We start from the raw sequence: 25,228 nt of genomic DNA, 5'->3' as shown, positions 1-25,228 counted from the left end.
TCTGAAATGTGGTATTGGAGAAGATTCTTGAGAGTCCCTTGGACTTTAAAGAAATCAAACCAATCAATACTAAAGGAAATCAAACCAATGAATCCTAAAGGAAATCAACCCTGAATATTCATTGGAAGGACTGTTGCTGAAGCTGAAGCTCCACTATTTTGGCCACCTGATGGGAAGAGCCAACTCCTTGGAAAAGACCCCAGTGCTGGGAAAGTGAGGGTAGGAGGAGAAGGGGGTGAAAGAGGATGAGATGGTTGGATGGCCTCACCAATTCGATGGATATGAGTTTGAGCAAACTCCAAGAAATAGTGAAGGACAGGGAAGCCTGGCACGCTGCGGTCCATTGTGTCTCAAAGAGTCAGACATGACTTAGTGACTGAACAACAAATTGAGGAAAGACGTCTAGAAGGTCCTTGGAGGTGACTCTGCCTTAGAATGTTCTTCTCTGCAGGATCCTGTGAGTGGTCTCAGGTTTTCAAAAACCTCGGTTTTATCTGTTCCCTGGGCTGGTCCAGAGCCAGTAAGAAGTGAGCTGTACTGACCTCTTATTAAAGCCATGGAACATGACTTGGTAGTTAGAAATGTTGTATGTCAGATGTGGGACAGTGTAGTATTGAGGTACTTTGGAGGTACCAGGCAATCAAGAGGTTGCTCTTTGGACAGAGGCTTAAGGGATGTATTGTCCGGGTTGTGATGAGCAATTCATTTCCACTATAGGAAATGCACATTTTTAATGATTAAATAGCAAATGTTCTTTTTCGTGATTCAGGAGACCAGGGTTCCTCTTGGCCTTAGTGCCATCTTCTGAGGAACTTCTGCACCTTGAGAGTGAAGTGGAGAAAGAAGTGAATGTGCAAGCTGAAGAGCAAAAGAAGAAGGATGAGGCCCAAGTAAACTTGTCACCCACGGAAGCCACAGGAGCAGAAACAAGGGGAGCCAGAGGCCAGGGACACTGGTACACATTGTTGGACTGTATTCCTGCTGTTTAGAACTTGTCTCAGTGGATCTACGACATCTGTGGCCATTGTGATCGCTTCAGCCACCTTTGAGAGACCTACCTTGCTCTTTCAAAATGGTCCCATTTGGTCCTTTTTCCTGGACCTGTGACATTCTGGACTAGTTCTCAGTTGCGGCTGACCTTGGGCGTGTGCATGCTCAGTCGTGTCCGACTCATTGTGACCCCACAAACTGTAGCCTGCCAGACTCCTCTGTGCATGGGCTCTCCAGGGAAGAATATTGGAGTAAGCTGCCATTTCGGGAATCTTCCTGACCCAGGGATCAATCCTGCATCTTCTTCTTTGGCAGGTGGGTTCTTTACCACTGAGCCACAGGGAAGTCCACCTGTATGACTTTAGCAGTCCTGTTACCTTTGGGGGCCCTGGTGCCCTTGTCCGAAAAAGAAGGGATGGAATTCAGAGGCCTGGAGTCTGAGCCTTCACATTCAGACGCAGCATTTGCATTGCCTTATTAGAGCTTGATGCTTGTAATAAATTCCAGCTCTCATCCAGATGCCAAGAGTAGCCTACGTTTCCCTCCTTCTACTCTTTTGGTGCTTATGGTAATAAAATGGTTGACTCATAGATTAAAAGCTGTTTTAAAGATCAGTCCAGCACAGTCATCCATCTGATGCTAGGGGAAGCCCACACTGACTTCAGAGCCGTCAGCTCTTGGGGTCTGAAACTTTGCACTAGATGCTCAGACTTCCCTGGGGCCCTCCTAGCTAGTGGTTAGAGTAGAACTGAGAGGAGGCTGGAAAAATCCTGATTCCTGAACTTAGCTTGGAGAACAGGGTCTACTTAGAATGGGATAGAATTGAGAACCATGGCCCTTCCATGGGGAATCTTGAGAGGGGTTGAGACATATTTTTATTATATCGTTTAATTCCATGATCTATATGACACTCTTACCTCTGAGGAAGCTTTTTCTGTGAGATTTAATCTAAAATATATTGAGGGAATCTCTTTTGCTTCCTAGTGGATATTCGTTTTCTAACTTGTTTGCTCTTAGGTTTGTTAATCTGGACTGTTAAGAACTGTAAAAGGTTTGAGACACTAGCTTACTGGTGTAGTTACATGACTGGTGTGTGTGTGTGTATGTGTGTAGGAAGATGGGGCATCTGGGTCAGGAAGAAGAGTTCTTCACTGACACAGCCAGATCCACAATCAGAGTACCATTGCATTGTTGGTCCCCCGTAACTAGACCCACAGGCAGTGCATGAGAGCTTGTGGAATTTCTCTAAGTAGGTGGTAGGTTTCACCCCACTGATCTGAGACAGAGAACACTGTATTTTCTTCATTTCGAGGCAGTTCCTCCCTTCCCCTCCTCCCCCTAAAAGAGAGGAAAACCTTTGCTCCTTTGAGATAGATGAAAGGGTCCTGGGTTCTGACTCTAACCTCCTATTAATAGAATGTAAATGTGTCTTTGTGAGGGCAGGTTAATAAGCATTCCTGTCTGCACATTCTTATGACCAGGAGATGTCTCCAAGTTCTCGACTTCTGTAAGAACCTAGAGAGATAGGGATAGCTGTCTGAAGATAGCTCTCCAGTCTTCCTGGCAGTTTGAGAGTTCAGCCAGTGGGCCTAGTCTGGAATGTCACCATTTGGCTTCTTGTGGAGATAAGAGAAGTTTTATCATCCCTTTCAGAAGAGAGCAGTTAACCAGACTGATCGCTGTAGATCTAATCCTCAGGGTATGTGAAAAGTAAAATGCTTCTAAGGATGAGAGCAAGCGTTCATTATATTGTGTGCATTTCTGTGTTTCAGGGAGCTGGGGCCTTTTACAGGAGCACTGAGAAATCCAGGGGTATTTTATTTCCCCACATCCACCGATGATGCTTACATGATTCTGGCATTCCTTTTTTGCTTTTTAAATAGTAACTTAAAAGAGAAGTAAAAGGAGTAATTCAGTTGCTTCTGCGTCATATGAGTGGAGATTTCTGGAAATTAGGGCCAAATCTCACTGTGATTCAAATAGAATCCATAGTCTAGGCATATATTTCTTATTCTCTGGAAAAAGGGCGGATGTTTGAAGGCTATTTCTTTTTATTGGTTTTGCTCTTGCTGGTGAGAATGAAGCAGATGGCAAACTGGGGCATTTTAAATTCCACTGCTAGCTAAAACTATAAGGACATAAAGCCCTCTGATTATGCTACATTGATCAAGTGATTAAAATGAAAAGACTCATTTTGTAACAGAATTTTCATCTTCCCTACTAGACTTACGATGTAAAAATTTTAGAATAAAATGACTGTCGTTTAAAAGAGACTGCTTGTTAATTTGTCTCATTAATTTTGTTGGTCTCATGGTATCTTAGCATTTCAGGCTGCCATAACAAAACACCACTGACTGAGCGGTCTAAACAGCAATCGTTTATTTCTCACAGTCCTTGAGGCTGAAAGTCCAAGATCAGGGTGCTGAAAGATTTGGTTCTGGGTGAGAATCCTCTTCTTGGCTAGCTGATGGCTGCCTTCTCACATGGCAGAGAAAGTTCTAGTGTTTCTTCCTCTTCTAAGGGCACTGGTCCCATCGTGGGGGCTCCACCCTCAAGATTTCATCTAAACCGAAAGAAAGAAAGTGAAGTTGCTCAGTCGTGTCCGACTCTTTGCGACCCTATGGACTGTCCTACCAGGCTTCTCTGTCCATGGCATTTTCCAGGCAAGAGTACTGGAGTGGGTTGCCATTTCCTTCTCCAGGGGATCTTCCCAACCCAGTGACTGAACCTGGGTCTCCCGCATTGTAGGCAGATGCTTTTAATGTCTGAGCCACCAGGGAGGATCATCTAAACCTAATTACTTCCCAAAGTACCACCACCTTTAGGGTTAGGGCCTCAACATACAAATCTGGGGATGGAGGAACACAGTTAGTTTATAACAAGATTTGAGAGTGACTTGCAGTAAAAAATGGCAGGATCAGCAAATACATAATGGTTTCCTTCCTGTAACCCTAAGAAAGGAAGAATACGGAAATGAAAAGAGATCCAAACCCACACGGATAAAGAAATGAAGCAACAAACTACTGGAGCCAGAAAGAGGGATTAAAAAAATGAGAAGCCTGTATTAGTTACCTGTCATTATATAGCAAAATATGTCAAAAGTTAGTGGCTTAAAGGAACACACTTTTTTTCTGTGGGTCAGCAGTCCAGGCATGTTTCAGGGTCTCTCAGGGTGAAGTCGGGTGTCTGCTGGAGCTGAGTCACCTTGGGGCTTCCCAGCTCACTCCCTGACTGTTGGCAGAGTTCAGTTCCTCACAGGGGAGTGGGCTGCAGGCTTCATGTCTCACTGTCTCTTGGCCAGAGGTCACCCTCAGTTCCTTGCCCTGTGGCCTCTCACAGGGCCTCTCACATCAAAGTGTGCAAGCTAAGGGACTGTGCAGCAGACAGAGTCACAGTCTTTTGAAACGTAATCATAGAAGTAACTAGCTCAGTCAGTAAAGAATCTGCCTGCAATGCAGGAGACCTGGGTTTGATTTCGTGGGTCGGGAAGATCCCCTGGAGAAGGAAATGGCAACCCACTCCAGTCTTCTTGCCTGGAGAATCCCATGGACAGAGGAGCCTGGTAGGTTCCCAGTCCGTGGGGTTGCAAGAGTTGAACATGACTTAGTGACTAAACCACCACCACTTTTGCTGTGTTGCATTCATTAGAAGCACATCACTGGTTCCCTCTCACACTCAAGAGGAAGGGATTATGCAGGGCAGGGGATGCCCAGGAATGGGGGGATCTCAGACGGTTGTCTTTGTCTTTTTAATTGAAATATTTATTGAGATATTTGTAGATTCACAGGCAGTTGTTAAGAAATCCTACAGAGAGATCTGGTGTGCACTGTACCCCTTCTCCCCGAAGGAATCATTTTGTAAAAGTGGTGTCATAGCACAGCCAGGATGTTGTTATTGTTCAGTTGTGTCCATGTCTGACTCTTTGTGACCCCATTTACTGCAGCTCGCCAGGCTTCCCTGTCCTTCACCAACTCCCGGAACTTGCTCAAACTCATGTCCATTGAGTCGGTGATGCCATCCAACCATCTCATCCTCTGTCGTCCCCTTCTCCTCCTGCCTTCAATCTTTCCCAGCATCAGGGTCTTTTCCCATAAGTCAGCTCTTTGCATCAGGTGGCCAAAGTATTGGAGCTTCACCATTGGTCCTTCCAATGAATATTCAGGACTGATTTCCTTTAGGATTGACTGGTTTGATCTCCTTGCAGTCCAAGGGACTCTCAAGTCTTGTTATATCTTAACAATGATGTAATCTACCAGTCTTATTCACATTTCCCCGTTTTCCTTGTCCTCATTTGTGTGTTTAGTTCTAGTCAAGTTTGTACAGTTTTGTTTCGCATGGAGGTTTGCACATTCTCCCCCACGGGGTGGGATTCCTCGTGTTGGAGGACCATATTGAAAACCGTGCGCCACTGTGCACCCAGTGATTCACATCTCTCCAACGAGCAAACATAACTTCACCTCCAGCCAAGGCCCCAGAAGTGCCATCCCATTCCAGCATCAGTTCAGAGTCCAGAATCGTGTGGTCTGGATCAGCCCAGGCCTTTAAGAACAGCTCCATGAGCACAGTGCCTCTCCCTCCACAGACCCATGAAGCTAAAGAGACAGGTCATTGGCCCCAACTTTTGTCGCTGAGCCGATGACACCTCGCAGGTGTGAAGCAGCAGCTGGACCTGGACCTGCTCCATCTCACCCTGGGTCCTCCTTAGCGTCTCTGGCTCCCAGGCCAGTCGTGTGTGTTTCTCTCTCTGAGGGAGGGCTCCGACTTCTGCAGAGAACACTTGTCACCAAGGTCAGAGGCAGCAAGAAATGTTACAGATTTTGAGAATGATACAGATTTCACAGGCTCCAGGTTGTGCTGTGGTTTTTAGCTTTTCTCTCCCCAACTTGCCTTCATCTTCCCTGACTGCCTGCCTGCTCTGTGGATCTTAATACTGGAATGGGTTGCCTGTGCCCTTCTCCAGGGGATCTTCCCAACCCAGGGATCAAACCCAGGTCTCCCGCATTGCAGGCGAATTCTTTACCAGCTGAGCCACAAGGGAAGCCCTGACAACCTAACAGAAACCTCTTAACCAGCTCCCACAGTTGCATAAGGCCACCTCTCTATAACAAGCCTCATGTGGTCACACACACACACACACACACACAATCACGGTGGTTTGCTTCTTTGGTTGAACCCCAACTGATAGTCATTCAAGAAAGCTTATCTTTAGGCTATGGTGGGGAAGGAAACCCTCAACTAGACTTCAGTCAGTGCTGCAGCCTCCTGTGTTCCGATGGAGAATCCTGGGAGATATTTAAAATGCTTCTCATGGGTCCTGGCAGAATCCATCCCCTATTGTCTCCAGCAGTGACTTCAGTGATGCTCATAGATGCAGCTTTTCTTCCTTCCCTGTCTCGTGCCTCCCCTCTCTCACTCCTGCTTCATAGGATCCCCTCCAAAATAATACATCCACATCCTTGTCATAGGCTCTGCTTCAGAGAAACCCAAACAAATTCTCATATAATTAACTTTTTTGGTTACTATGTTTCTTATTAAATTATTGCATTTTTACCTAACCAAATGGCAAGTGAGGAAACAGCCTAGCAACAAATTAAAATTAGCAAAGATACAGAAACACTAGGCCAAAGTCAAGTAGGAACTGTAGAAGCAAAATAATCATATGGCCTGACTGAGGGTATGATTTTTCTAGTAAATGTCATTAGTCTTTAAATAGTTACATTGTCTAAAATGTACTTACTTTTTTTCCATGGGCTCTTTCTTGCTTATGACTTACATGGAGCAAAGAAAATTATCAATTGAATAAGTTTCTTAAAGGATGTGCATACTACCCTCTCCAAACCGGTGTCTGATACACCAGCCATCCCAGTTGGTTTCAAGTCCATTTTTGAATCTCTTTCTGTGTTGTGCTGTTCTTCCTGAAATTAACAAGGGCTTTTAGGTTATCAGTGGAATTTGCCCATAACTGTGTTTTGGGAGCTCACAACAATCCTAATAACAGGGTAATGGTGACGATGTTGGACTGACTGAGTGCTCAGGTACTTTACACACCTGCTCAGCTTTAATGCTTATGCAAACCCCAAGAGGTAGCACTGTGGTCCCCATTGTGTAGGTAAGCACACTTGAGATTCAGAGAAGTTAATGCATCCAGATCACCGAGCTATTGAGTGACAGGTTAGATGCTCATCCCTGTCTGCCTGTCTTAGCTCTGCCTTTAAATACGTCATCCTTTCTCATCAGATAGTTTCTGAGGCCTTTGGAGATTGACATGATGTCCCTGAGGACAGTGTTACAGGCACTGCCTCCTCCACTTTTCGTGCACAGGCCCTGTAAATGCCAGGCAGATGCCTTAACAGCCTCTAACCGTAAGGTCAGCTTGAATTCTGGAACTCCATAGCAGAGGTTTACAGTGACTCCTTCTGGCTCACCAGCCTCAGTGACAGGATAGGAGTGAGGCCTGCCCTTATCTCTTACTGATTTCTTTCTGATCACACATTGTGGGCAGGAAACAGTTCATCACTGGAAGTACTAATTATAAGCTATTGCATCACAATTACCTTCCTTCTAACCTTATTATTCAAGGTTATATCATAGGGGATTTTAGTTGGTTCTGTTCACTGATATGATTTATTGTACCCGTGCCCTAAAGGGCTACTTGTGAAGAAATTCCAAATAACTTATTCGATGCAGAAGAGAATGAGGGTAAGAAAAAGGAACGTTTGGTGAGAGCTTCCTCAGATGCCAGTCATTGCACTCTCACGCATGCGCACATTAGTGCTCTATTTCTATCGTAACTGATTCTGTGCACCAGCGATGTGATGGCAATACATGTGTGTTTTTGCTCTTTATTATTGATAAAGAGATAGGGAGTTGAGTAAGAATAAAGAGCAAGTAACCAAAAATCAGGCCTTTGCACAGGTGCATAACATAGTTAAGTTTAGCTTATTTCTTCTATTTGATTGTAATAATAATGTTCACTAGAGTATTTCTGGTCATGTTTGAACTAGATATGCTTTTAAAGTTGGTTTCAAAATTTTACCTTAGTATGGGATACTTTTCATATAAACAGAATACCATACTTCACATCGTATGGTGATATAATAAATATTTTTAAACAAACAAAAAAAGTAAAGAACATTTCTTATATTAATCAGTTCAGTCGCTCAGTCATGTCTGACTCGTTGCAACCCCATGGACTGCAGCATGGTCGGCCTCCCTGTCCATCACCAACTCCTGGAGTTTCTCAGACTCATGTCCATCAGGTTGGTGGTGCCATCCAACCATCTCATCCTCTGTCATCCTCTTCTCCTCCTGCCTTCAATTTTTCCGACTTTAGAGTTTTTTTTCCAGTGAGTCAGTTCTTCGTATCAGATAGCCAAAGTATTGGAGTTTCAGCTTCCGCATCAGTCCTTCCAATGAACACTCAGGAATGATTTCCTTCAGGATTGACTTGTTTGATCTCCTTGCAGTCCAAGGGAATCTCAAGAGTCTTCTCCAACATCATGGTTCAAAAGCATCACTTCTTCTTCAACTCTCACATCCATATGTGACTATTGGAATAACCATAGCCTTGACTAGACAGACCTTTGTCAGCAAGGTAATATCTCTGCTTTTTAATATGCTGTCTAGATTGGTTATAACTTTTCTTTCAAGGAGCAAGTATCTTTTAATTTCATGGCTGTAGTCACTATCTGCAGTGATTTTGGAGCTCAAGAAAATAGTCTGTCACTGTCCATTGTTTCCCTGTCTATTTGCTATGAAGGATGAGAACAGATGCTGTGATCTTCATGTTTTGAATGTTAAGTTTTAAGCCAGCTTTTTCACTCTCCTCTTTCACTTTCATCAAGAGGCTCTTTAGTTCTTCATTTTCTTCCATAAGGGTGGTGTCATCTAGATATCTGAGTTATTGATATTTCTCCCAGCAATCTTGATTCCAGCTTGTGCTTCATCCAGTCCAGCGTTTCTCATTATATACTCTGTATATAAGTTAAATAAGCAGGGTGACAATATACAGCCTTGACATACTGCTTTCCCAGTATGGAAGCAGTTTGTTGTTCCATGTCTGGTTCTAACTATGCTTCTTGACCTGCATACATATTTCTCAGGAGGCAGGTAAGGTGGTCTGATATTCCCATCTCTTTAAGAATTTTCTGCAGTCAAAGGTTTTGGCATAGTCACTAAAGCAGAAGTAGATGTTTTTCTAGAACTCTCTTGCTTTTTCGATGATCCAGTGGATGTTGGCAATTTGATCTCTGTTTCCTCTGCCTTTTCTAAATCCAGCTTGAACATCTGGAAGTTCTCGGTTCATGTACTGTTGGAGCCTCACTTGGAGAATTTTGAGCATTACTTTGCTAGCGTGTGAGATGAGTGCAATTGTGCAAACATTCTTTGGGATTGGAATGAAAACTGCCCTTTTCCAGTCCTGTGGCCACTGCTGAGTTTCCCAAATTTGCTGGCATATTGAGTGCAGCTCTTTCACAGCATCATCTTTCAGGATTTGAAATAGCTCAACTGGAATTCCATCACCTCCACTAGCTTTGTTTGTAGTGATGCTTCCTAAGGCCCACTTGACTTTGCATTCCAGGATGTCTGGCTCTAGTGTGAGTGATCACACCGTCAGTTATATTAATAACATGTATTTATGATGCTTGATAAATTCACAGACCCTCTTCCTCTGTGCTTTTAAGCACCTCCAGGTGGTAAAGAGGCAACTTGATCCCCACTTACAGGTGGTGAGACTGAGGCTGAGAGGGACTGGATAACTTGCCCAGGAAGCAAGTTGACATCTAGCTGTAAGCTAGAGTGAACCTCACCAGTTTGGTTGAATTTTGTCTTTGATTTTCCATAGCTATTAATAGACTGGATTGGTTGGAAAGAAAGAATGGGTTAAGAGGAAAGATTGAGACTAGAAAGAGTGTTGATTCTAAATTGTACAATCAAAGGCTTAGAGTCTGGGTGGTACAAAGAGTTTGTATACTGCTTCATCTTTATCCTACATGTTTGAGAGAAGTTAGTGATTACTCCAGTTATTTCTGACATGCCCTGCAGAAATGTTGCACCAGAAATGAAGTGAAGGCTGTGTTAACACTGTGAAATGCCTAGAAGACAAATTATGTGATTCTGAGCGTTGAATTATAACACCCTGAGAGAAAGGAACACAGGATCTGTGGTAGCTGCACACAGAAAAAATGAAGCAGATTTTATCCATCAAGATTTTATAGAAAAGACTCTAATAAAATAAGGGACAGAGTACATAAAATAGAGCAGTATCATTTCACACTTGTTTCTGCTTAATGCCAAGCCACAAAATTACAGTATCACCACCAGAATTATTACCCAACAGTAATTAAATCACGGTGAAATGACTTTGGTGTACTTGCATCTCTGTAGTTGATCCTTAGAAAACATGAACATAGTGTGTGGATTTTGTGGCACTATTAATAGACGTATATGTTTCTGAATTACAAAAGGAATTGTGCTTATTGTAAACAACTTAAAGAATCATTCTCCATGTTCCCTCTTCCTTCCCACACCCAGTGGCAACATGTAATAATAAATGTTTATTTTATTTTTTTTAAGTAATTTATTTTTTATTAGAGGCAAATTATTTTACAATATTATATTGGTTGGTTTTACCATATATTGACATGAATTCGCCCTGGGTCTACATAAGTTCCCCCTCCTGAACCCCCCTCCCACCTCCCTCCTCCCTCTATCCTCCCTCTGGGTCATCCCCGCATGCCAGCCCCGAGCATCCTATAACATGCATCGACCCTGAACTAGTGATTCGTTTCACATATGACAACATATGTGTTTCAATGCCATTCTCCCAAATCATCCCACCCTCACCCTCTCCCACAGAGTCCCAAAGACTGTTCTATGCATCTGTGTCTCTTTTGCTGTCTTGTATACAGGGTTATCATTTGCATCTTTCTAAATTCCATATATATGCGTTAGTATACTGTATTGGTGTTTTTCTTTCAGGCTTACTTCACTCTGTATAATAGGCTCAAGTTTCATCCACCTCATTAGAACTGATTCAAATGTATTCTTTTTAATGGTTGAATAATACTCTATTGTGTATATGTACCAAAGCTTTCTTATCCATTCGTCTGCAGATGGACATCTAGGTTGCTTCCATGTCTTGGCTATTATAAACAGTGCTGCAATGAACATTGGAGTACATGTGTCTCTTTCAATTCTGGTTTCCTCGGTGTGTATACCCAGGAGTGCAATTGCTGGATCATATGGCAGTTCTGTTTCCAGTTTTGTGAGGAATCTCCACACTGTTCTCCATAGTGGCTGTACTAGTTTGCATTCCCACCAACAGTATAAGAGAGTTCCCTTCTCTCCACATCCTCTCCAGCATTTATTGCGTGTGGACTTCTGGATAGCAGCCATTCTGACTGGTGTGAAATGGTATCTCATTGTGGTTTTGATTTGCATCTCTCTGATTATGAGGGATGTTGAGCATTTTTTCATGTGTTTGTTAGCCATCAACAAAAAGATGGGATAAGGAATATAAAAGCTAGTGTTTCTGAAACTTGGGATGAAATGTGTAAAATAACGAAGTTATTTATTGGCAAAAAGATTTGAATGGATGGAAACTAAAAAAGTTAAAACCTACTAGGAAAGATCTTAAAGGAACTTTAGGATTCTAGAAAGTATGTGACTTCAGGGCTGTTTTATTTTTAACAGAAATGTCAGTATGATTTAAGAGTGAGGACCATCTGAGGCATTTAAAAAACCAATTATTTCATTTTGTTAAAGCATGCTCTAATTACTTCAAGATTTTGCCATGTATGTGTCTCTGTGGATGAACTCAGAGCACTCTAACCCATCACAGACTTTATCACACAGCATTACAACTGTTTATTTACTCATCTGTCTCACAGTGTAAGGATTATATTTTGCTTACCAGTGTATTTCCAGGGTCTGGTAAACCTTATATAGCAAATATAATCACTCATTAAATGGTTTGGGATGAAGGGGAAGGAGGATGCAGGATGAAAGCACTTCGTCATTCTAAATAGAATACAGTTTTTCCAGTGGGAGTAGTCAGAAATAGCTTCACGTAGATTATCTGCCCTAGTCATTTCCTTCGTGGTCTTTCAGAAAGCATTGGTCCTCAGTGTTACAGCTCATAAGGGATTGAGTCTTTATGTCTTCTGCTGTCATTTCAGTTACAAACGCGTGTCCTAGATTGGGTTCATGTTAGCCAGTGTCCTGCCTTCTGAGGTAGCACCCCAAATGTAGTATAGATAGATGTCTGAGACTCTGCCAATACTGCCTCATCAGCCCTGATTACTCTTAGCACTGGCTCCTTCTTACTTCATTAATTCTACAATTCTCCCCTATCCCAAATGCCTTCTAGAAATTTCTTACAGAAAATATAGAAAACTTGAAGATTTTTCTAGCAGAGAAAATTTACAAGCAAAAATTTTTTATCAGTTTTCTTATCCTTTTAAAAGGAAACTATGTTGAAGAAGAGTACAAAGGCTTTTTAAAGAAGAGATTTAGTTAACATTCAAAAATTTAATATTCAGAATCATGGCTCTAGTACATAAGTGATACCACATCAGTTGCCACATGAATAATTATAATTCTGAATACTAAGATTTATGATAAGTCCTTTTAAATCCAGCAAGTTTTGAAAGTAATAATATTAAAGACACTGTGGCCTGGTGACCTTGAAGTCAGACGAGCCTGCATGTGAATGAACTTGGACCTTATGACTTGGGCGCTGCAAGCTACTTAATCCTTAGAGTCCTATTAGGGAAACAGGAAGAACACCTACCTTATGAGATTTAGTTGAATATTGAATCATGTTAACACAGATAATGCTGCTATTATTATATAGATTTCCAGCACATGGTAGCTCCTTTTTCAACAGTAATGTTAGAGCAGTACAGCATATTTGTATCATTCCATACCTCTCCTGTATTCATCATGATTAATCTTGGTAGAAAAACAGAATCCAACGCTGACTTTCTTAAAGAAATCGACTGGAAGAACATTTTAGTAGCCTCTGGAAGGAATAGCTGGAGATACCGGTCTTCTGGAAGGAGGGGAACCTGAGCAAGTCCGTGAACTTTGTAGCAGGGAGTCATCTGTCTCTCCAAGGCTCCCCCATAAGATGTTTCAGCCACCTCGGTCACTTCCTACCTGTTCAGATTTTCACATTCCCAGGAGAAGGTGGAGGCCCGACTCAGGTCTTACAGCCCTGCTCAGCTAAGAAGGCCAGAGAGAGTCTGGCCACTGGGAGTCACTCTAGACAGGACAGCTGCCTAACTGTGTCTCCCCTATGTAACATTTGAAGTAGTTTTGAATTTTTTCCACTTTAATTTATAAAACTTAAGCTCATGAGGTAAGAAGCCAAACTGTGTACATATTTGTCTACTTATTTATTCATTTAACAAACTTTTTTGTGTGTACTCACCATGTGCTTGATTTAACAAATGACTAAGGATTTATTTCTGACTAGCCTAAGACATATGGTTAGCGGTAGTCTGATTGTTTTGCAGTTTACTTCAGAGACAAAATCAGAGTAATTTTGAAACTTGATCACCAGTAGGCACCCAATATAATCTGTTCTTCACTTCCCCCTACCATCCGGCCGTTCCAGTTTCCTTGTGAAAACGCTGCATCTCTTTTTTTAGGAAATGATGGTTTTATTTATTGACATTCGTGTTTTCTGAATTTATTGTAGTATTAATTCTTGTAATTATTTATGATTTTTCACAAGGACAGAATTTCAAAGATGATGGTAATATAGAAATCATCTTGTCCCATTCCATCTTTTTCAGATGAATAAATTGTGTCCTCAAGTGGTTAGGCGCTTGTCAAAGTCATTCATTTTGTCCCACAGTCCTGATTGGTGCTCCAGCTGTTACTCATTTCAATCCAATCCATTTCAGAAATCCAGTATTTCCTCCATGTACGAAAATGTTCAAATAGTTTGGGATAAAGATATGTGGGACAGAAATGAGAGACTTTTGAAATAGGAAGGTATAGCAGATGCTGAATTTCTCTGGGAAAATGCTTATACTATACCTACCTGTTTGGAGAAGGAAATGGCACCCCACTCCAGTATTCTTGCCTAGAGAATCCTATGGACGAAGGAGCCTGGTGGGCTGCTGCTGTCCATAGGGTCGCACAGAGTCGGACACGACTGCAGGGACTTAGCATGCATGCATGCTTTGGAGAAGGAAATGGCAACCCACTCCAGTATTCTTGCCTGGAGAATCCCAAGGACAGAGGAGCCTGATGGGCTGCCATCTATGGGGTCACACAGAGTTGGACATGACTGCAGCAACTTAGCAGCAGCAGCAGCACCATACCTACCTATTATCATTAAATGCTCACCTTTTTTTAACTTGTAAAAACTTTGATCTTAATATCTGATATTTTCTTTAAGAAATCATGACGGTAATGTATAAGTGACGTATGTTACTTACCAATCAAATGCATAGTTACCAGTTCAGCTATTTTGACTTAATTATGCTCTCAAGGCGGAGAAGGCAATGGCAAGCCACTCCAGTACTATTGCCTAGAAAATCCCATGGATGGAGGAGCCTGGTAGGCTGCAGTCCGTGGGGTCGCTAAGGGTCGGACACGACTGAGCGACTTCACTTTCACACATTGAAGAAGGAAATGGCAACCCACTCCAGTGTTCTTGCCTGGAGAATCCCAGGGATGGGGGAGCCTAGTGGGCTTCTGTCTATGGGGTCACACAGAGTCGGACACGACTGAAGTGCCTTAGCAGCAGCAGCAGCAGCAGCATGCTCTCAAGGCAGTGTTTGAGTGCTTTGCCTAATTTGTTTTCATTTTCTAGGCTAGGGTTTGGGTTTCAAAGAAACAGCTAAAATTTTAAAAGGGTGGATGCTGTTTTCTACAACTTTTGGAAGTTACAGCTAGGTTTAAGATGAAGTTAAATGGGAGCTGGCAGAAATGTTAGGAATTCACTGTTAATTATTTGTGTTTCTAAGAAGAATTCTATTTTGAGGACGCCTGGATAGCAGTCATACTTGCAGGACTGAACTGAATAAGTTGAGGTATATTTGCTGTGTTTTATTATATTAGGATTAAAACAGGCTCCTTTTTTCAACCATTGCACAACAAATTGTGGATATTTGTTAAACACTGAAGCATAGAGATGAGAAAAGGAAGGATTGTGGGGATTAATATGTGAGAAACAGCACTAGCATTACATGTTAGAGTAATGGATAAATGATTCCATCCTACACTTTTGCTGGGGATATCAGTCTTTGTTGTTGTTGTTTTAAATTTCTAATAAAATTAACATAGCTCAAGATGCACCACAGCTTTCAGTTCTTCTGACCGTTATTATCATTATTTCTAAAGTTAGGCTTTTGAAATTTAAAAAAAGTTCCTCAAAAGATACTAATTTTATCCCCAAGTATATCTTAATCCTTCCAGTTTTTCTGTGACCATTGAAAGATGACTTGTGTTTACTGGCATGTATCTGGAAGCATTTTGGAAGAAATGACAAAAGAAGTTTAATTTTTCATTGAAATATTTAGAGTAACCAAAAATGTCTATAGGTGTTGAGGAAGAATTAAATTAATCTCAGTAATTATTTGAGTATAAAGTGATGTGCTGCATGATTTAGGAGAATCAAAGGGCTCAGGCTTTGCCTCCTCAGGTGGAATCCATTAAGTAATTTAGGAAGTGAATAGCTTTTAATGAAGTTCGGGACGCATGATCCCAAAATATGGCTCCTTGACAAGAGAACGCAAGAGTCAGGTCCCTGTTCTCTTGAGCTTTTAGTGGGGATAGGCCAGTGAAAAGTGAATCTGTAACTGATTTAATTGCAGGTCAAGAGAAGAACTGCGAAGAAATTAAAACAAGGAGAGACAAGGAGTCCTGCAGGAGGAATAGCCTTGAACAGGGTGACGGGAAGCCCACTTGAGGAGGCAGCATTTGAGTGAGAGCTGAATGATGCGGGTCAGTGACGCACAGACTAGATGGAGGGGTGTTCCAGGCAGAGGAAGTGGTGTGTGCAAAGTCCCGGGGCAGGAGTGAAACTGATGACCTTCAGGAAGAGAGAGGAAGCCTGTATGCCTCTAGAGAGCCTGGAGCGGAGAGAAGAGTTCAGAGAGGTAGACAGAGGCCAGACAGGGGAAGACTTCAGATTTTATTCTAAGGGCAGTTGGGGGGCTACTGAGCTTTTAGCAGGGGTGTGACAAGATTTATGCCTTTAGAAGATCATTTTGGCTCTTGTATAGAGAATAGATTGAAGAGGGCAAGAGTAGCCACAGAGAGTGCTGGTGGCTTTGGAAAAGGTTGAAACAGTGGGGAAAGGGAAGAATTTGATCAATTTTGGAGTTTCTTTTGGAACTAGAGCAGATAGCACTTGCTGAGGGATTGTATGTACGAAAAGAAAGGGCAGTGAAGAAGGACTTCTTGAGTTTTGAATAGCTGAGTGGATGGTAGTAGCATTTATTGAGATGGGAAGAGTCATCGGGGCTGATGTGGGAGAGAGAATCATTTATCCCCTTCTCCTAAATTGGGGTTTTCTTGAGGGAGACGATGAGGACTAGAGGGTTAAGACCCTGAACCTGGTTCCTATGGACAGGACCAGGGGTCGAATTCAAACAGCCCTGCTCCTATCTTTACACCCTTGTTTGGCTTCACGGCTAGAATTCTAAGGATAGAGTCAAGGAGGGGAGGGCATTTAGGGAGAGGGAACTGTGGGCCACAATGTGTGAAGCCTTGGAGCAGCAATTTGGGACTTGTTACTGGAGAAGAGTTCTTCGTGGGTCCTGGTTGGTTAGGTTCTCAGAGAAACCTAGATCTAATTTCCTTCTTAATCTCCCTCAGTTAAAATCTAGTCCATCCTCTTGAGAACTTTTAAGACCTGAAGCTAGAGTATTTGTCCAGGCTGGATGGTTTACTCGAAATTTGATTTGGGAAACATGGTTTCTTTTTATCTTTTTCTTTCTTTTTTCTTTTATCAGATTAAAAAAGAACCCTCTAAAGGTTTTCTTCTGAAGGGTTATTTTTAGCTACAAAAGTTGTCCTTTTTTCCCCCTGAATTATATGAACTGCCTTCCTTGGACTCTTCTGTTATATGAGCTGACTTGTTATTTGAATAGTTACTGAGCTTTTTCATTTCACAGATTTTGGAGCATTTAGAATTCCTTTTAATTTTTTATGCAGTAGTTTGCTCTCTCCCTTCATCTTCTCTGCCTAAATATTAAATCTCTGGGTGAGCTTGGTGGCATCGCAGATGTGACCAAGCTAGCGTATTTTGCAATACAGGAAATTCTTTCAGAGGAAGCAAGCAATAAATAATTTCTGGTCAGGAAACAACTGAGTACACATCCAGCTTCTATAATTCTGTTTAGTGTGGAATTTGCCACCACACCATACACAGACAGTTGACCTGTGACTTTCTGATGATAAAGAACATATTTCTAATTTTTGAGTATTACTCAGTCTCTTATGCTTTAGGACTTCGGAATTTGTTTTTCAGGTATCACACTTCCTCTCCCCGCTCCCCCAACATTGGATAGCTAGATAGGAATGTGATACTCCTTCAATTCACTTGAAGTCTTTTTAACTCTGAAAATAAGTTTCACAATAGAATGAACTTGAGAGCCTTTGGTTTGTTTACTAAAGATAGTGATAAATATTGAATCTCACAACATATGCTTATGCTTTTCCTTTAAAAAGGGGGGTGGGGCAAAGTGGATGAGAAAGAAGAGAAAATGGTGGCAGTTGTGTGTGCATGCTCAGTCTCTGACCCTGTGGACTGTAGCCCACCAGGCTGGTCTGTCCATGGGATTCTCCAGGCAAGAACACTGGAGTGGGTTACCATTTCCTCCTCCAGGGGGTCTTCCCGACGCAGGGATGGAACCCGCACCTCCTGTGTCTCCCGCTTTGGCAGGCAGGTTCTTTGCCACTGAGCCATTTGAGAAGCTGCTGACACTTAGTGGCAGTTCATAGTTTATTATCCATCAACTTCCAGTCTCCACTTCTTTGCTTTGTGGTCTTAGAATTGGACCTGTAAACCTTGCCCTCTTGCCAGCTGGTGCATTGTCGGCAGAGGGACTAGAGAGACACTGCAAGCTGTATGGTCATGCCACTCACCGTGGCTGTTCTCTGCTGCCTGTACATCTCATGCTCCACCAGTGCCTGCCTCCCCGACACCCCACGTACATGACTGACCTTCTTACACACTTGCCCCAGGCCCCAGCAACTGATCCGTCTTATCAGAGGGGTGGTGGATGCCCCACTGCTAGTTTCCCTGGTAACTCATGAGCCAACCTGATGCAAGTTCCCTGCCAGTGGAAGTGCGGAGTCCTAACCACTGGACAGCCAGGGAATCTCTACATATAATTGTTTTTAAGTATACTCAGTGATGCTTACTAAGTTAGGTGTTGACAAGAAGACAGTCTTGCAAACCCAGCTCTTTATTTGGAAATTCAGTTAATGAAATAAGGTATAATTAACACACAATTACATATAAACAGCAGCTTCTAAAATACTTAATTTAGATGGAATTAAGCACAGGAAAAATGCTGTCTCCTTCAGGAGAGTTCCAGGGTGGTTCAGTCCCTGGGCTGTGGTCTTCTTTTCTCGTGTGTCTATTTTACACATCCCTCCTGTGTAGGAATAGATTTGGACGTACAAGGGTTTCACAATTTAAAAAAATATTTGAAATGACTTATCTACTTATTAATTATACCCTTGAACAGGTCCTTGAAGAAGGTTTGGGATTTGCCCAAGGGAATATAGCTAGGGTGAGTCAGTGAGAGAACCAACAGGAAAAAAGCCCTAGGGAGCTGATGCCTCTACATGAATTTCCTGTCTCACCATGCTCTGTCTCCTTGATAGGTTAATTTCTGAGAGAACTCTTTTTATTTTCCATTCTTTCCAAGTCTTTTAACCTTATATTGTAGTACATAAACTCTAACTGCCTCTTGCTGCATTCAAAATGCAAGAAATAGAAGTCTAACGAGCTTTTACTATTATACTGAAATAACAACTTGCTGTTAAAAATGAGGCTGTTTTGACCTATCATAGAGCAAAACTAAACCTGAGTCCACTGTATTAAACGCTTTATTTCATCTTTTCTGGCATCAAACCCACCGGTTCTCTGCTCTCTGCTCCTCACTGTGCGAGTGCCTGCTCCTCAGCTCTCGGCTCTGCTGACCCTCCACTGAGTACTTTCCCCTAGGCCTTTCTTCCTTTACACAGCTGCCTGGCTTGCACTTGTAATCTGCCCCATGCCCCTTAGCAACCAATTACACACTTTTTTTTCCTTCTGAGGTTCAGTTGTCTTCATAGCCAGAGGGCTGCTTGCTTGAGGGCGAAGTGTTCAGTTCCTACTGTGGTCCTAGACTCATATACATTCTGTCCTTATGTGTTGGGCTAATTGTCTATTGGTTTGCATATAATGGTTTCACGGAATCACCTTAAAAATAAGCATCTTTTCTATATTTAATTTGAAAGAGCTCAACTGGAATTCCATCACCTTCACTAGCATTCTTCGTAGTGACACTTCCTAAGGCCCACTTGACTTCACATTCCAGGATGTCTGGCTCTAGGTGAGTGATCACACAATCGTGATTATCTCTGTCATGAAGATCTTTTTTGTACAGTTCTTCTGTGTATTCTTGCCACCTCCTTTTAATATCTTCTGATTCTGTTAGGTCCGTACCACTTCTGTCCTTTATCGAGCCCATCTTTGCATGAAATGTTCCCTTGGTGTCTCTAATTGTCTTGAAGAGATCTCTTGTTTTTCCTATTCTGTTGTTTTCCTCTATTTCTTTGCATTGATCACTGAGGAAGGCTTTCTTATCTCTCCTTGCTATTCTTTGGAACTCTGCATTCAGATGCTTATATCTTTCCTTTTCTCCTTTGCTTTTTGCTTCTCTTCTTTTCACAGCTATTTGTAAGGCCTCCCCAGACAGCCATTTGGTTTTTTGCATTTCTTTTCCATGGGGATGGTCTTGGTCCCTGTCTCCTGTACAATGTCACGAACCTCCGTCCATAGTTCATTAGGCACTCTATCAATCAGATCTAGTCCCTTAAATCTATTTCTCAAATCATAAGGGATTTGATTTAGGTCATACCTGAATGGTTTTCCCTACTTTCTTCAATTTAAGTCTGAATTTGGCAATAAGGAGTTCATGATCTGAGCCACAGTCAGCTCCTGGTCTTGTTTTTGCTAACTGTATAGAGCTTCTCCATCTTTGACTGCAAAGAATATAATCAGTCTGATTTCAGTGTTGACCATCTAGTGATGTCCATATGTAGAGTCTTCTCTTACATTGTTGGAAGAGGGTGTTTGCTATGACCAGCGCGTTCTCTTGGCAAAACTCTATTAGTCGTTGCCCTGCTTCCTTCTGTACTCCAAGGCCAAATTTGCCTGTTACTCCAGGTGTTTCTTACCTTCCTACTTTTGCATTCCAGTCCCCTATAATGAAAAGGATATCTTTTTTGGGTGTTAATTCTAAAAGGTCTTGTAGGTCTTCAGGAGAAGGCAATGGCAGACCACTCCAGTACTCTTGCCTAGAAAATCCCATGGATGGAGGAGCCTGGTAGGCTGCAGTCCGTGGGGTCGCTAAGGGTCAGACACAACTGAGCGACTTTACTTTCACTTTTCACTTTCACACATTGGAGAAGGAAATGGCAACCCACTCCAGTGTTGTTGTCTGGAGAATCCCAGGGAAGAGGGAGCCTGGTGGGCTTCCGTCTGTGGGGTCACACAGAGTCGGACACGACTGAAGTGACTTAGCAGCAGCAGCAGCAGGTCTTCATAGAACCATTCAACTTCAGTTTCTTCAGTGTTACAGGTCGGAGCATAGACTTGGATTACTGTGATATTGAATGGTTTGCCTTGGAAATGAACAGAGATCATTCTGTCGTTTTTAAGATTGCATCCAAGTACTGCGTTTCGGACTCTTTTGTTGACTATGATGGCTACTCCATTTGTTCTAAGGGATTCTTGCCCACTGTAGTAGATATAATGGTCATTTGAGTTAAATTCACCCATTCCAGTCCATTTTAGTTTGCGGATTCCTAAAATGTTGATGTCCTATTTGACCACTTCCAACTTGCCTTGATTCGTGGACCTAACATTCCAGGTTACTATGCAATATTGCTCTTTACAGCATCAGACCTTTCTTCTGTCACCAGTCACATCCACAACTGGGTGTTGTTTTCGCTTTGGCTTCATCTCTTCATTCTTTCTGGAGTTATTTCTCCACTGATCTCATGTAGCATATTGGGCACCTACCGACCTGGGGAGTTCATCTTTCAGTGTCCTATCTTTTTGCCTTTTCAAACTGTTCATGGGGTTCTCAAGGCAAGAATACTGAAATGGTTTGCCATTCCCTTCTCCAGTGAGGTGATGGAATTCCAGTTGAGCTTTTTCAGATCCTAAAAGATGATTCTGTGAAAGTGCTGCACTCAATATGCCAGCAAATTTGGAAAACTCAGCAGTGGCCACAGGACTGGAAAAGATCAGTTTTCATTCCAATCCCAAAGAAAGGCAATGCCAAAGAATGCTCAAACTACCACACAATTGCACTCATCTCACACGCTAGTAAAGTCATGCTCAAAATTCTTCAAGTCAGGCCTCAGCAATACATGAACCGTGAACTTCCAGATATTCAAGCTGGTTTTAGAAAAGGCAGAGGAACCAGAGATCAAATTGCCAACATCTGCTGGATCATGGAAAAAGCAAGAGAGTTCCAGAAAAAATCTATTTTTGCTTTATTGACTATGCCAAAGCGTTTGACTGTGTGGATCACAACAAACTGTGGAAAATTCTGAAAAAGATGGGACTACCAGACCACCTGACCTGCCTCCTGAGAAACCTGTATGCAGGTCAGGAAGCAGCAGTTAGAACTGTACATGGAACAACAGACTGGTTCCAAAAAGGAAGAGGAGTACGTCAAGGCTGAATATTGTCACCCTGTTTATTTAACTTATATGCAGGGTACATCATGAGGAATGCTGGGCTGGAAGAAGCACAAGCTGGAATCAAGATTGCTGGGAGAAATATCAGTAACCTCAGATATGCAGATGACACCACCCTCATGGCAGAAAGTGAAGAGGAACTAAAGAGCCTCTTGATGAAAGTGAAAGGAAAGTGAAAAAGTTGGCTTAAAACTCAACATTCAGAAAACTAAGATGGTCCCATCACTTCATGGGAAATAGATGGGAAAACAATGGAAACAGTGGCTGTCTTCATTTTTGGAGGCTCCAAAATCACTGTAGATGGTGATTGCAGCCATGAAATTACGACGCTTACTCCTTGGAAGAAAAGTTATGACCAATCTAGACAGCGTATTAAAAAGCCGAGACATTACTTTGCCGACAAAGGTCCATCTCGTCAAGGTTATGGTTTTTCCAGTGGTCATTTATAGATGTGAGAGTTGGACTATAAAGAAAGTTGAGTGCTGAAGAATTGATGCTTTTGAACTGTGGTGCTGGAGAAGACTCTTGAGAATCACTTGGACTGCAAGGAGATCCAACCAGTCCATTCTAAAAGAGATCAGTCCTGAGTGTTCACTGGAAGGATTGATGTTGAAGCTGAAACTCCAGTACTTTGGCCACCTGAAGGGAAGAGCTGACTGATTTGGAAAGACCGTGATGCTGGGAAAGATTGAGGGCAGGAGGAGAAGGGGACGACAGAGGATGAGGTGGTTGGCATCACCATCGTGGATGGCATGACCAACTCGAAGGAGGTGGGTTTGGGTGAACTCCGGGAGTTGTTGATGGACAGGGAGGCCTGGCGTGCTGCGGTCTATGGGGCCGCAGAGTCAGACACAACTGAGTGACTAAACTGAACTGAGCTATATTTAATTTGATCTTTGTGTCAGTTTCCTTTCAGTTTTCTTTCTTTCCTAAAATAAATTACTGAATGCCAGTAGACCTAAAAGAGCATCTTGCCATTAGATTTGTTCTGCCATATAGTTGTTTCCAGGGGTGACTTACTGCATGGTGATGATATTTTTAGTTGGTTTTTATTTTTTACTCCCTTTGAGTCTTCTGTCATTGCCAATTTCTGTTTCAGCACCATCTTGATAGGTGTCAGTGTGTGGTGGCCAAGTGAATGTCAGGCCCTGAGGCTGAGACTACAAACTGATGACTATGAGACTATGATGGAGGCAGTAAGATGTGAGGTTAGAAAGTAGTAGAGCTTTAAGAGGCAGACAGAAGATAGAAATCTATGCATTGTGTTTTAGGAAGGAGTCCAAATGAGATATATAATTACAGGTTCATAACATTAGAAATGACAGACGTGAAGACACGCATTTTAAAGTTTAAGTCATCCTGGTTTTAAGCTGATGTCTTTTGTTTTGCTTTTATTAGAATAGAACATGATATTTTACAAGAAATGTTTTAAAAACCTGTAAGTATGCTTGCAGTGGGATAGATTGAAAGCGTTTGGTGTGTTAGTTTGCAGAACTTGAGTGGAGTTGCCAGCTGTGCTACCCTGGGTGGCCCTCAGCCTTCTATCATCCCAGACATCCAGGCATCAAAGCCAGGAAGACAACTTGATTAGCTCCATCTCGTTAGGTCTTTCATATCTTGATTCTCTTCCTTTGAGATAATTCTGGATAATAATTAGATAAGGAGCAAACAATTGGCAAATGTTCTTATCTGAAAGGCACCTCCCATAGAAATTTTTTCTTCCTAAATGATTTCTTTCTCTGTGCTCTTATTATACTTTATTTGTTCTCTCCTTTATACTTCCTTTCATTATCCCTGTATTAAATCTATTACTGTAAAGAATTATAAATGTCATTTCGAGAGTCTAGTTCAGATTTAGCTGATAATCTTGAAGAATAACATGCATATAGAAAATGCACTGTGCCTAAGTTTAATGCATTTTCAGAGTGAACATACCTATGCTATTAAAACCCAGATAAACAGAATATTATCAACACCCTAGAAGTCCCTTATACTCCCTTTTAGTCACTGCCTAAATCCTGAAGTATTTGCCTGTTTTTGAAATTTATAAAAATGGAATCTTAGAGCATGTACTCTTTTGTGCCATTTTGCTTAGCATATGTGTGAGATTCATTCATGTTGATTGCTACAATATTCCATCTGATGAATACCTCCTTTTTTCATAATACCAATGAAGATTTCTGTAGTTTCCAGTGTTTGCTTATTATAGAGAGTGCTTTTATGAATGTTCTTATATTTGTCTTTTGAGCACATATGCAATTATTTCTCTTGTTTTATATCTAGGAGTAGATTGATGGGTCATTAAGTATGTATGTATTTGGAGATATTACCAATTTTCAAAGTTGTAGATTACACAATCAACCAGCAGTGTTTGAGAATTCCGGTTTGAACACAGATTTAGTCTCAGATTCCTGGCTTGGGAATCTGATCAACCCAGCTTGGAACAGATGTCTGTTCCATTGTGATGAAGGGACTGGGGCTCACATAATACAGACCTCATTTGGGGGCATCCATCATTACTACATCTGAAGTGGAACTAGAAACAGTTTTTAGAAAATGGAAAATTGTATGATCTAGGTAGATAGCCTGAAATGTTTTATCATGTATATAAATTAGATGCACAAAGAGAGGCTCTGAACTGGAGATACATACAGCTTTGAGTCATCAGAAAAATAATGTAACTGAAGCCATGTGACTAGGTAAAACTAGTGACTAGTTCCACTAGCATATAATAGAACTCTGGGAAACACTAGCATTTAAAGGATAACAAGATGAGGAATCTCTCAAGAAGGCTGACTGAGAAGATGTGATCAGAGATCCAAGGGAACATACCATGGAAGCCAGAAGAGAGAATGTTTCAAGGACAAGTGTAATCAAGAGTGATCGAGTATCAAGTGATCAAGTATGATGATTGCTCCTTTGAAGTCAGTGACTAAAAAGTTTTCATTTGTTTTAGAGATAAGGAGAGCAGTGGCCTTCTGAATGTAATTTCAGTGAAATGATAGAACAGAAGCCAGATTGCAATAGGTAAAGAATGAGTGAAAGCTAAGGAAATAAGGACAAACCTCAACAGCATATTAAAAAGCAGAGACATTACTTTGCCGACAAAGGTCCATCTAGTAAAAGCTATAATTTTTCCAGTAGTCATGTACGGATGTGAGAGTTAGACTATAAAAAAGCTGAGTGCCGAAGAATTGATGCTTTTGAACTGTGGTGTTGGAGAAGACTCTTGAGAGTCCCTTGGACTGCAGGGAGATCCAACCAGTGCATCCTAAAGGAAATTAGT

The 25,228-nt window shown here is 41.9% G+C and overlaps 1 protein-coding gene across 3 annotated transcripts in view; it reads left to right on the top strand.

The window, feature by feature from the left end:
• The window catches only part of MCUB (mitochondrial calcium uniporter dominant negative subunit beta), a 99,551-nt gene that overhangs the window by 34,128 nt on the left and 40,195 nt on the right, over nucleotides 1-25,228 (top strand). Inside the window, exon 1 of one of the 3 annotated variants that reach the window (XM_088836178.1) lies at nucleotides 15,839-15,954. The exons of the other annotated variants lie outside the window; for them this stretch is intronic. Within the exon in view, the coding sequence (XP_088692304.1) occupies nucleotides 15,946-15,954 (9 nt within the window). The 5' untranslated portion in view covers nucleotides 15,839-15,945. Of the gene's footprint in view, nucleotides 1-15,838; nucleotides 15,955-25,228 lie in introns of those variants that run through there. 3 annotated transcript variants of the gene reach the window in all.

This window comes from Moschus berezovskii, chromosome 5 (genome assembly GCF_049115385.1).
Source record: "Moschus berezovskii isolate FMDL1 chromosome 5, NW_MosBer_1.0, whole genome shotgun sequence".
NCBI classification, from domain to species: domain Eukaryota; kingdom Metazoa; phylum Chordata; class Mammalia; order Artiodactyla; family Moschidae; genus Moschus; species Moschus berezovskii.
The sequence above is the reverse complement of the archived record's forward strand: the minus strand, read 5'-3'. Positions and strand labels throughout refer to the sequence as shown.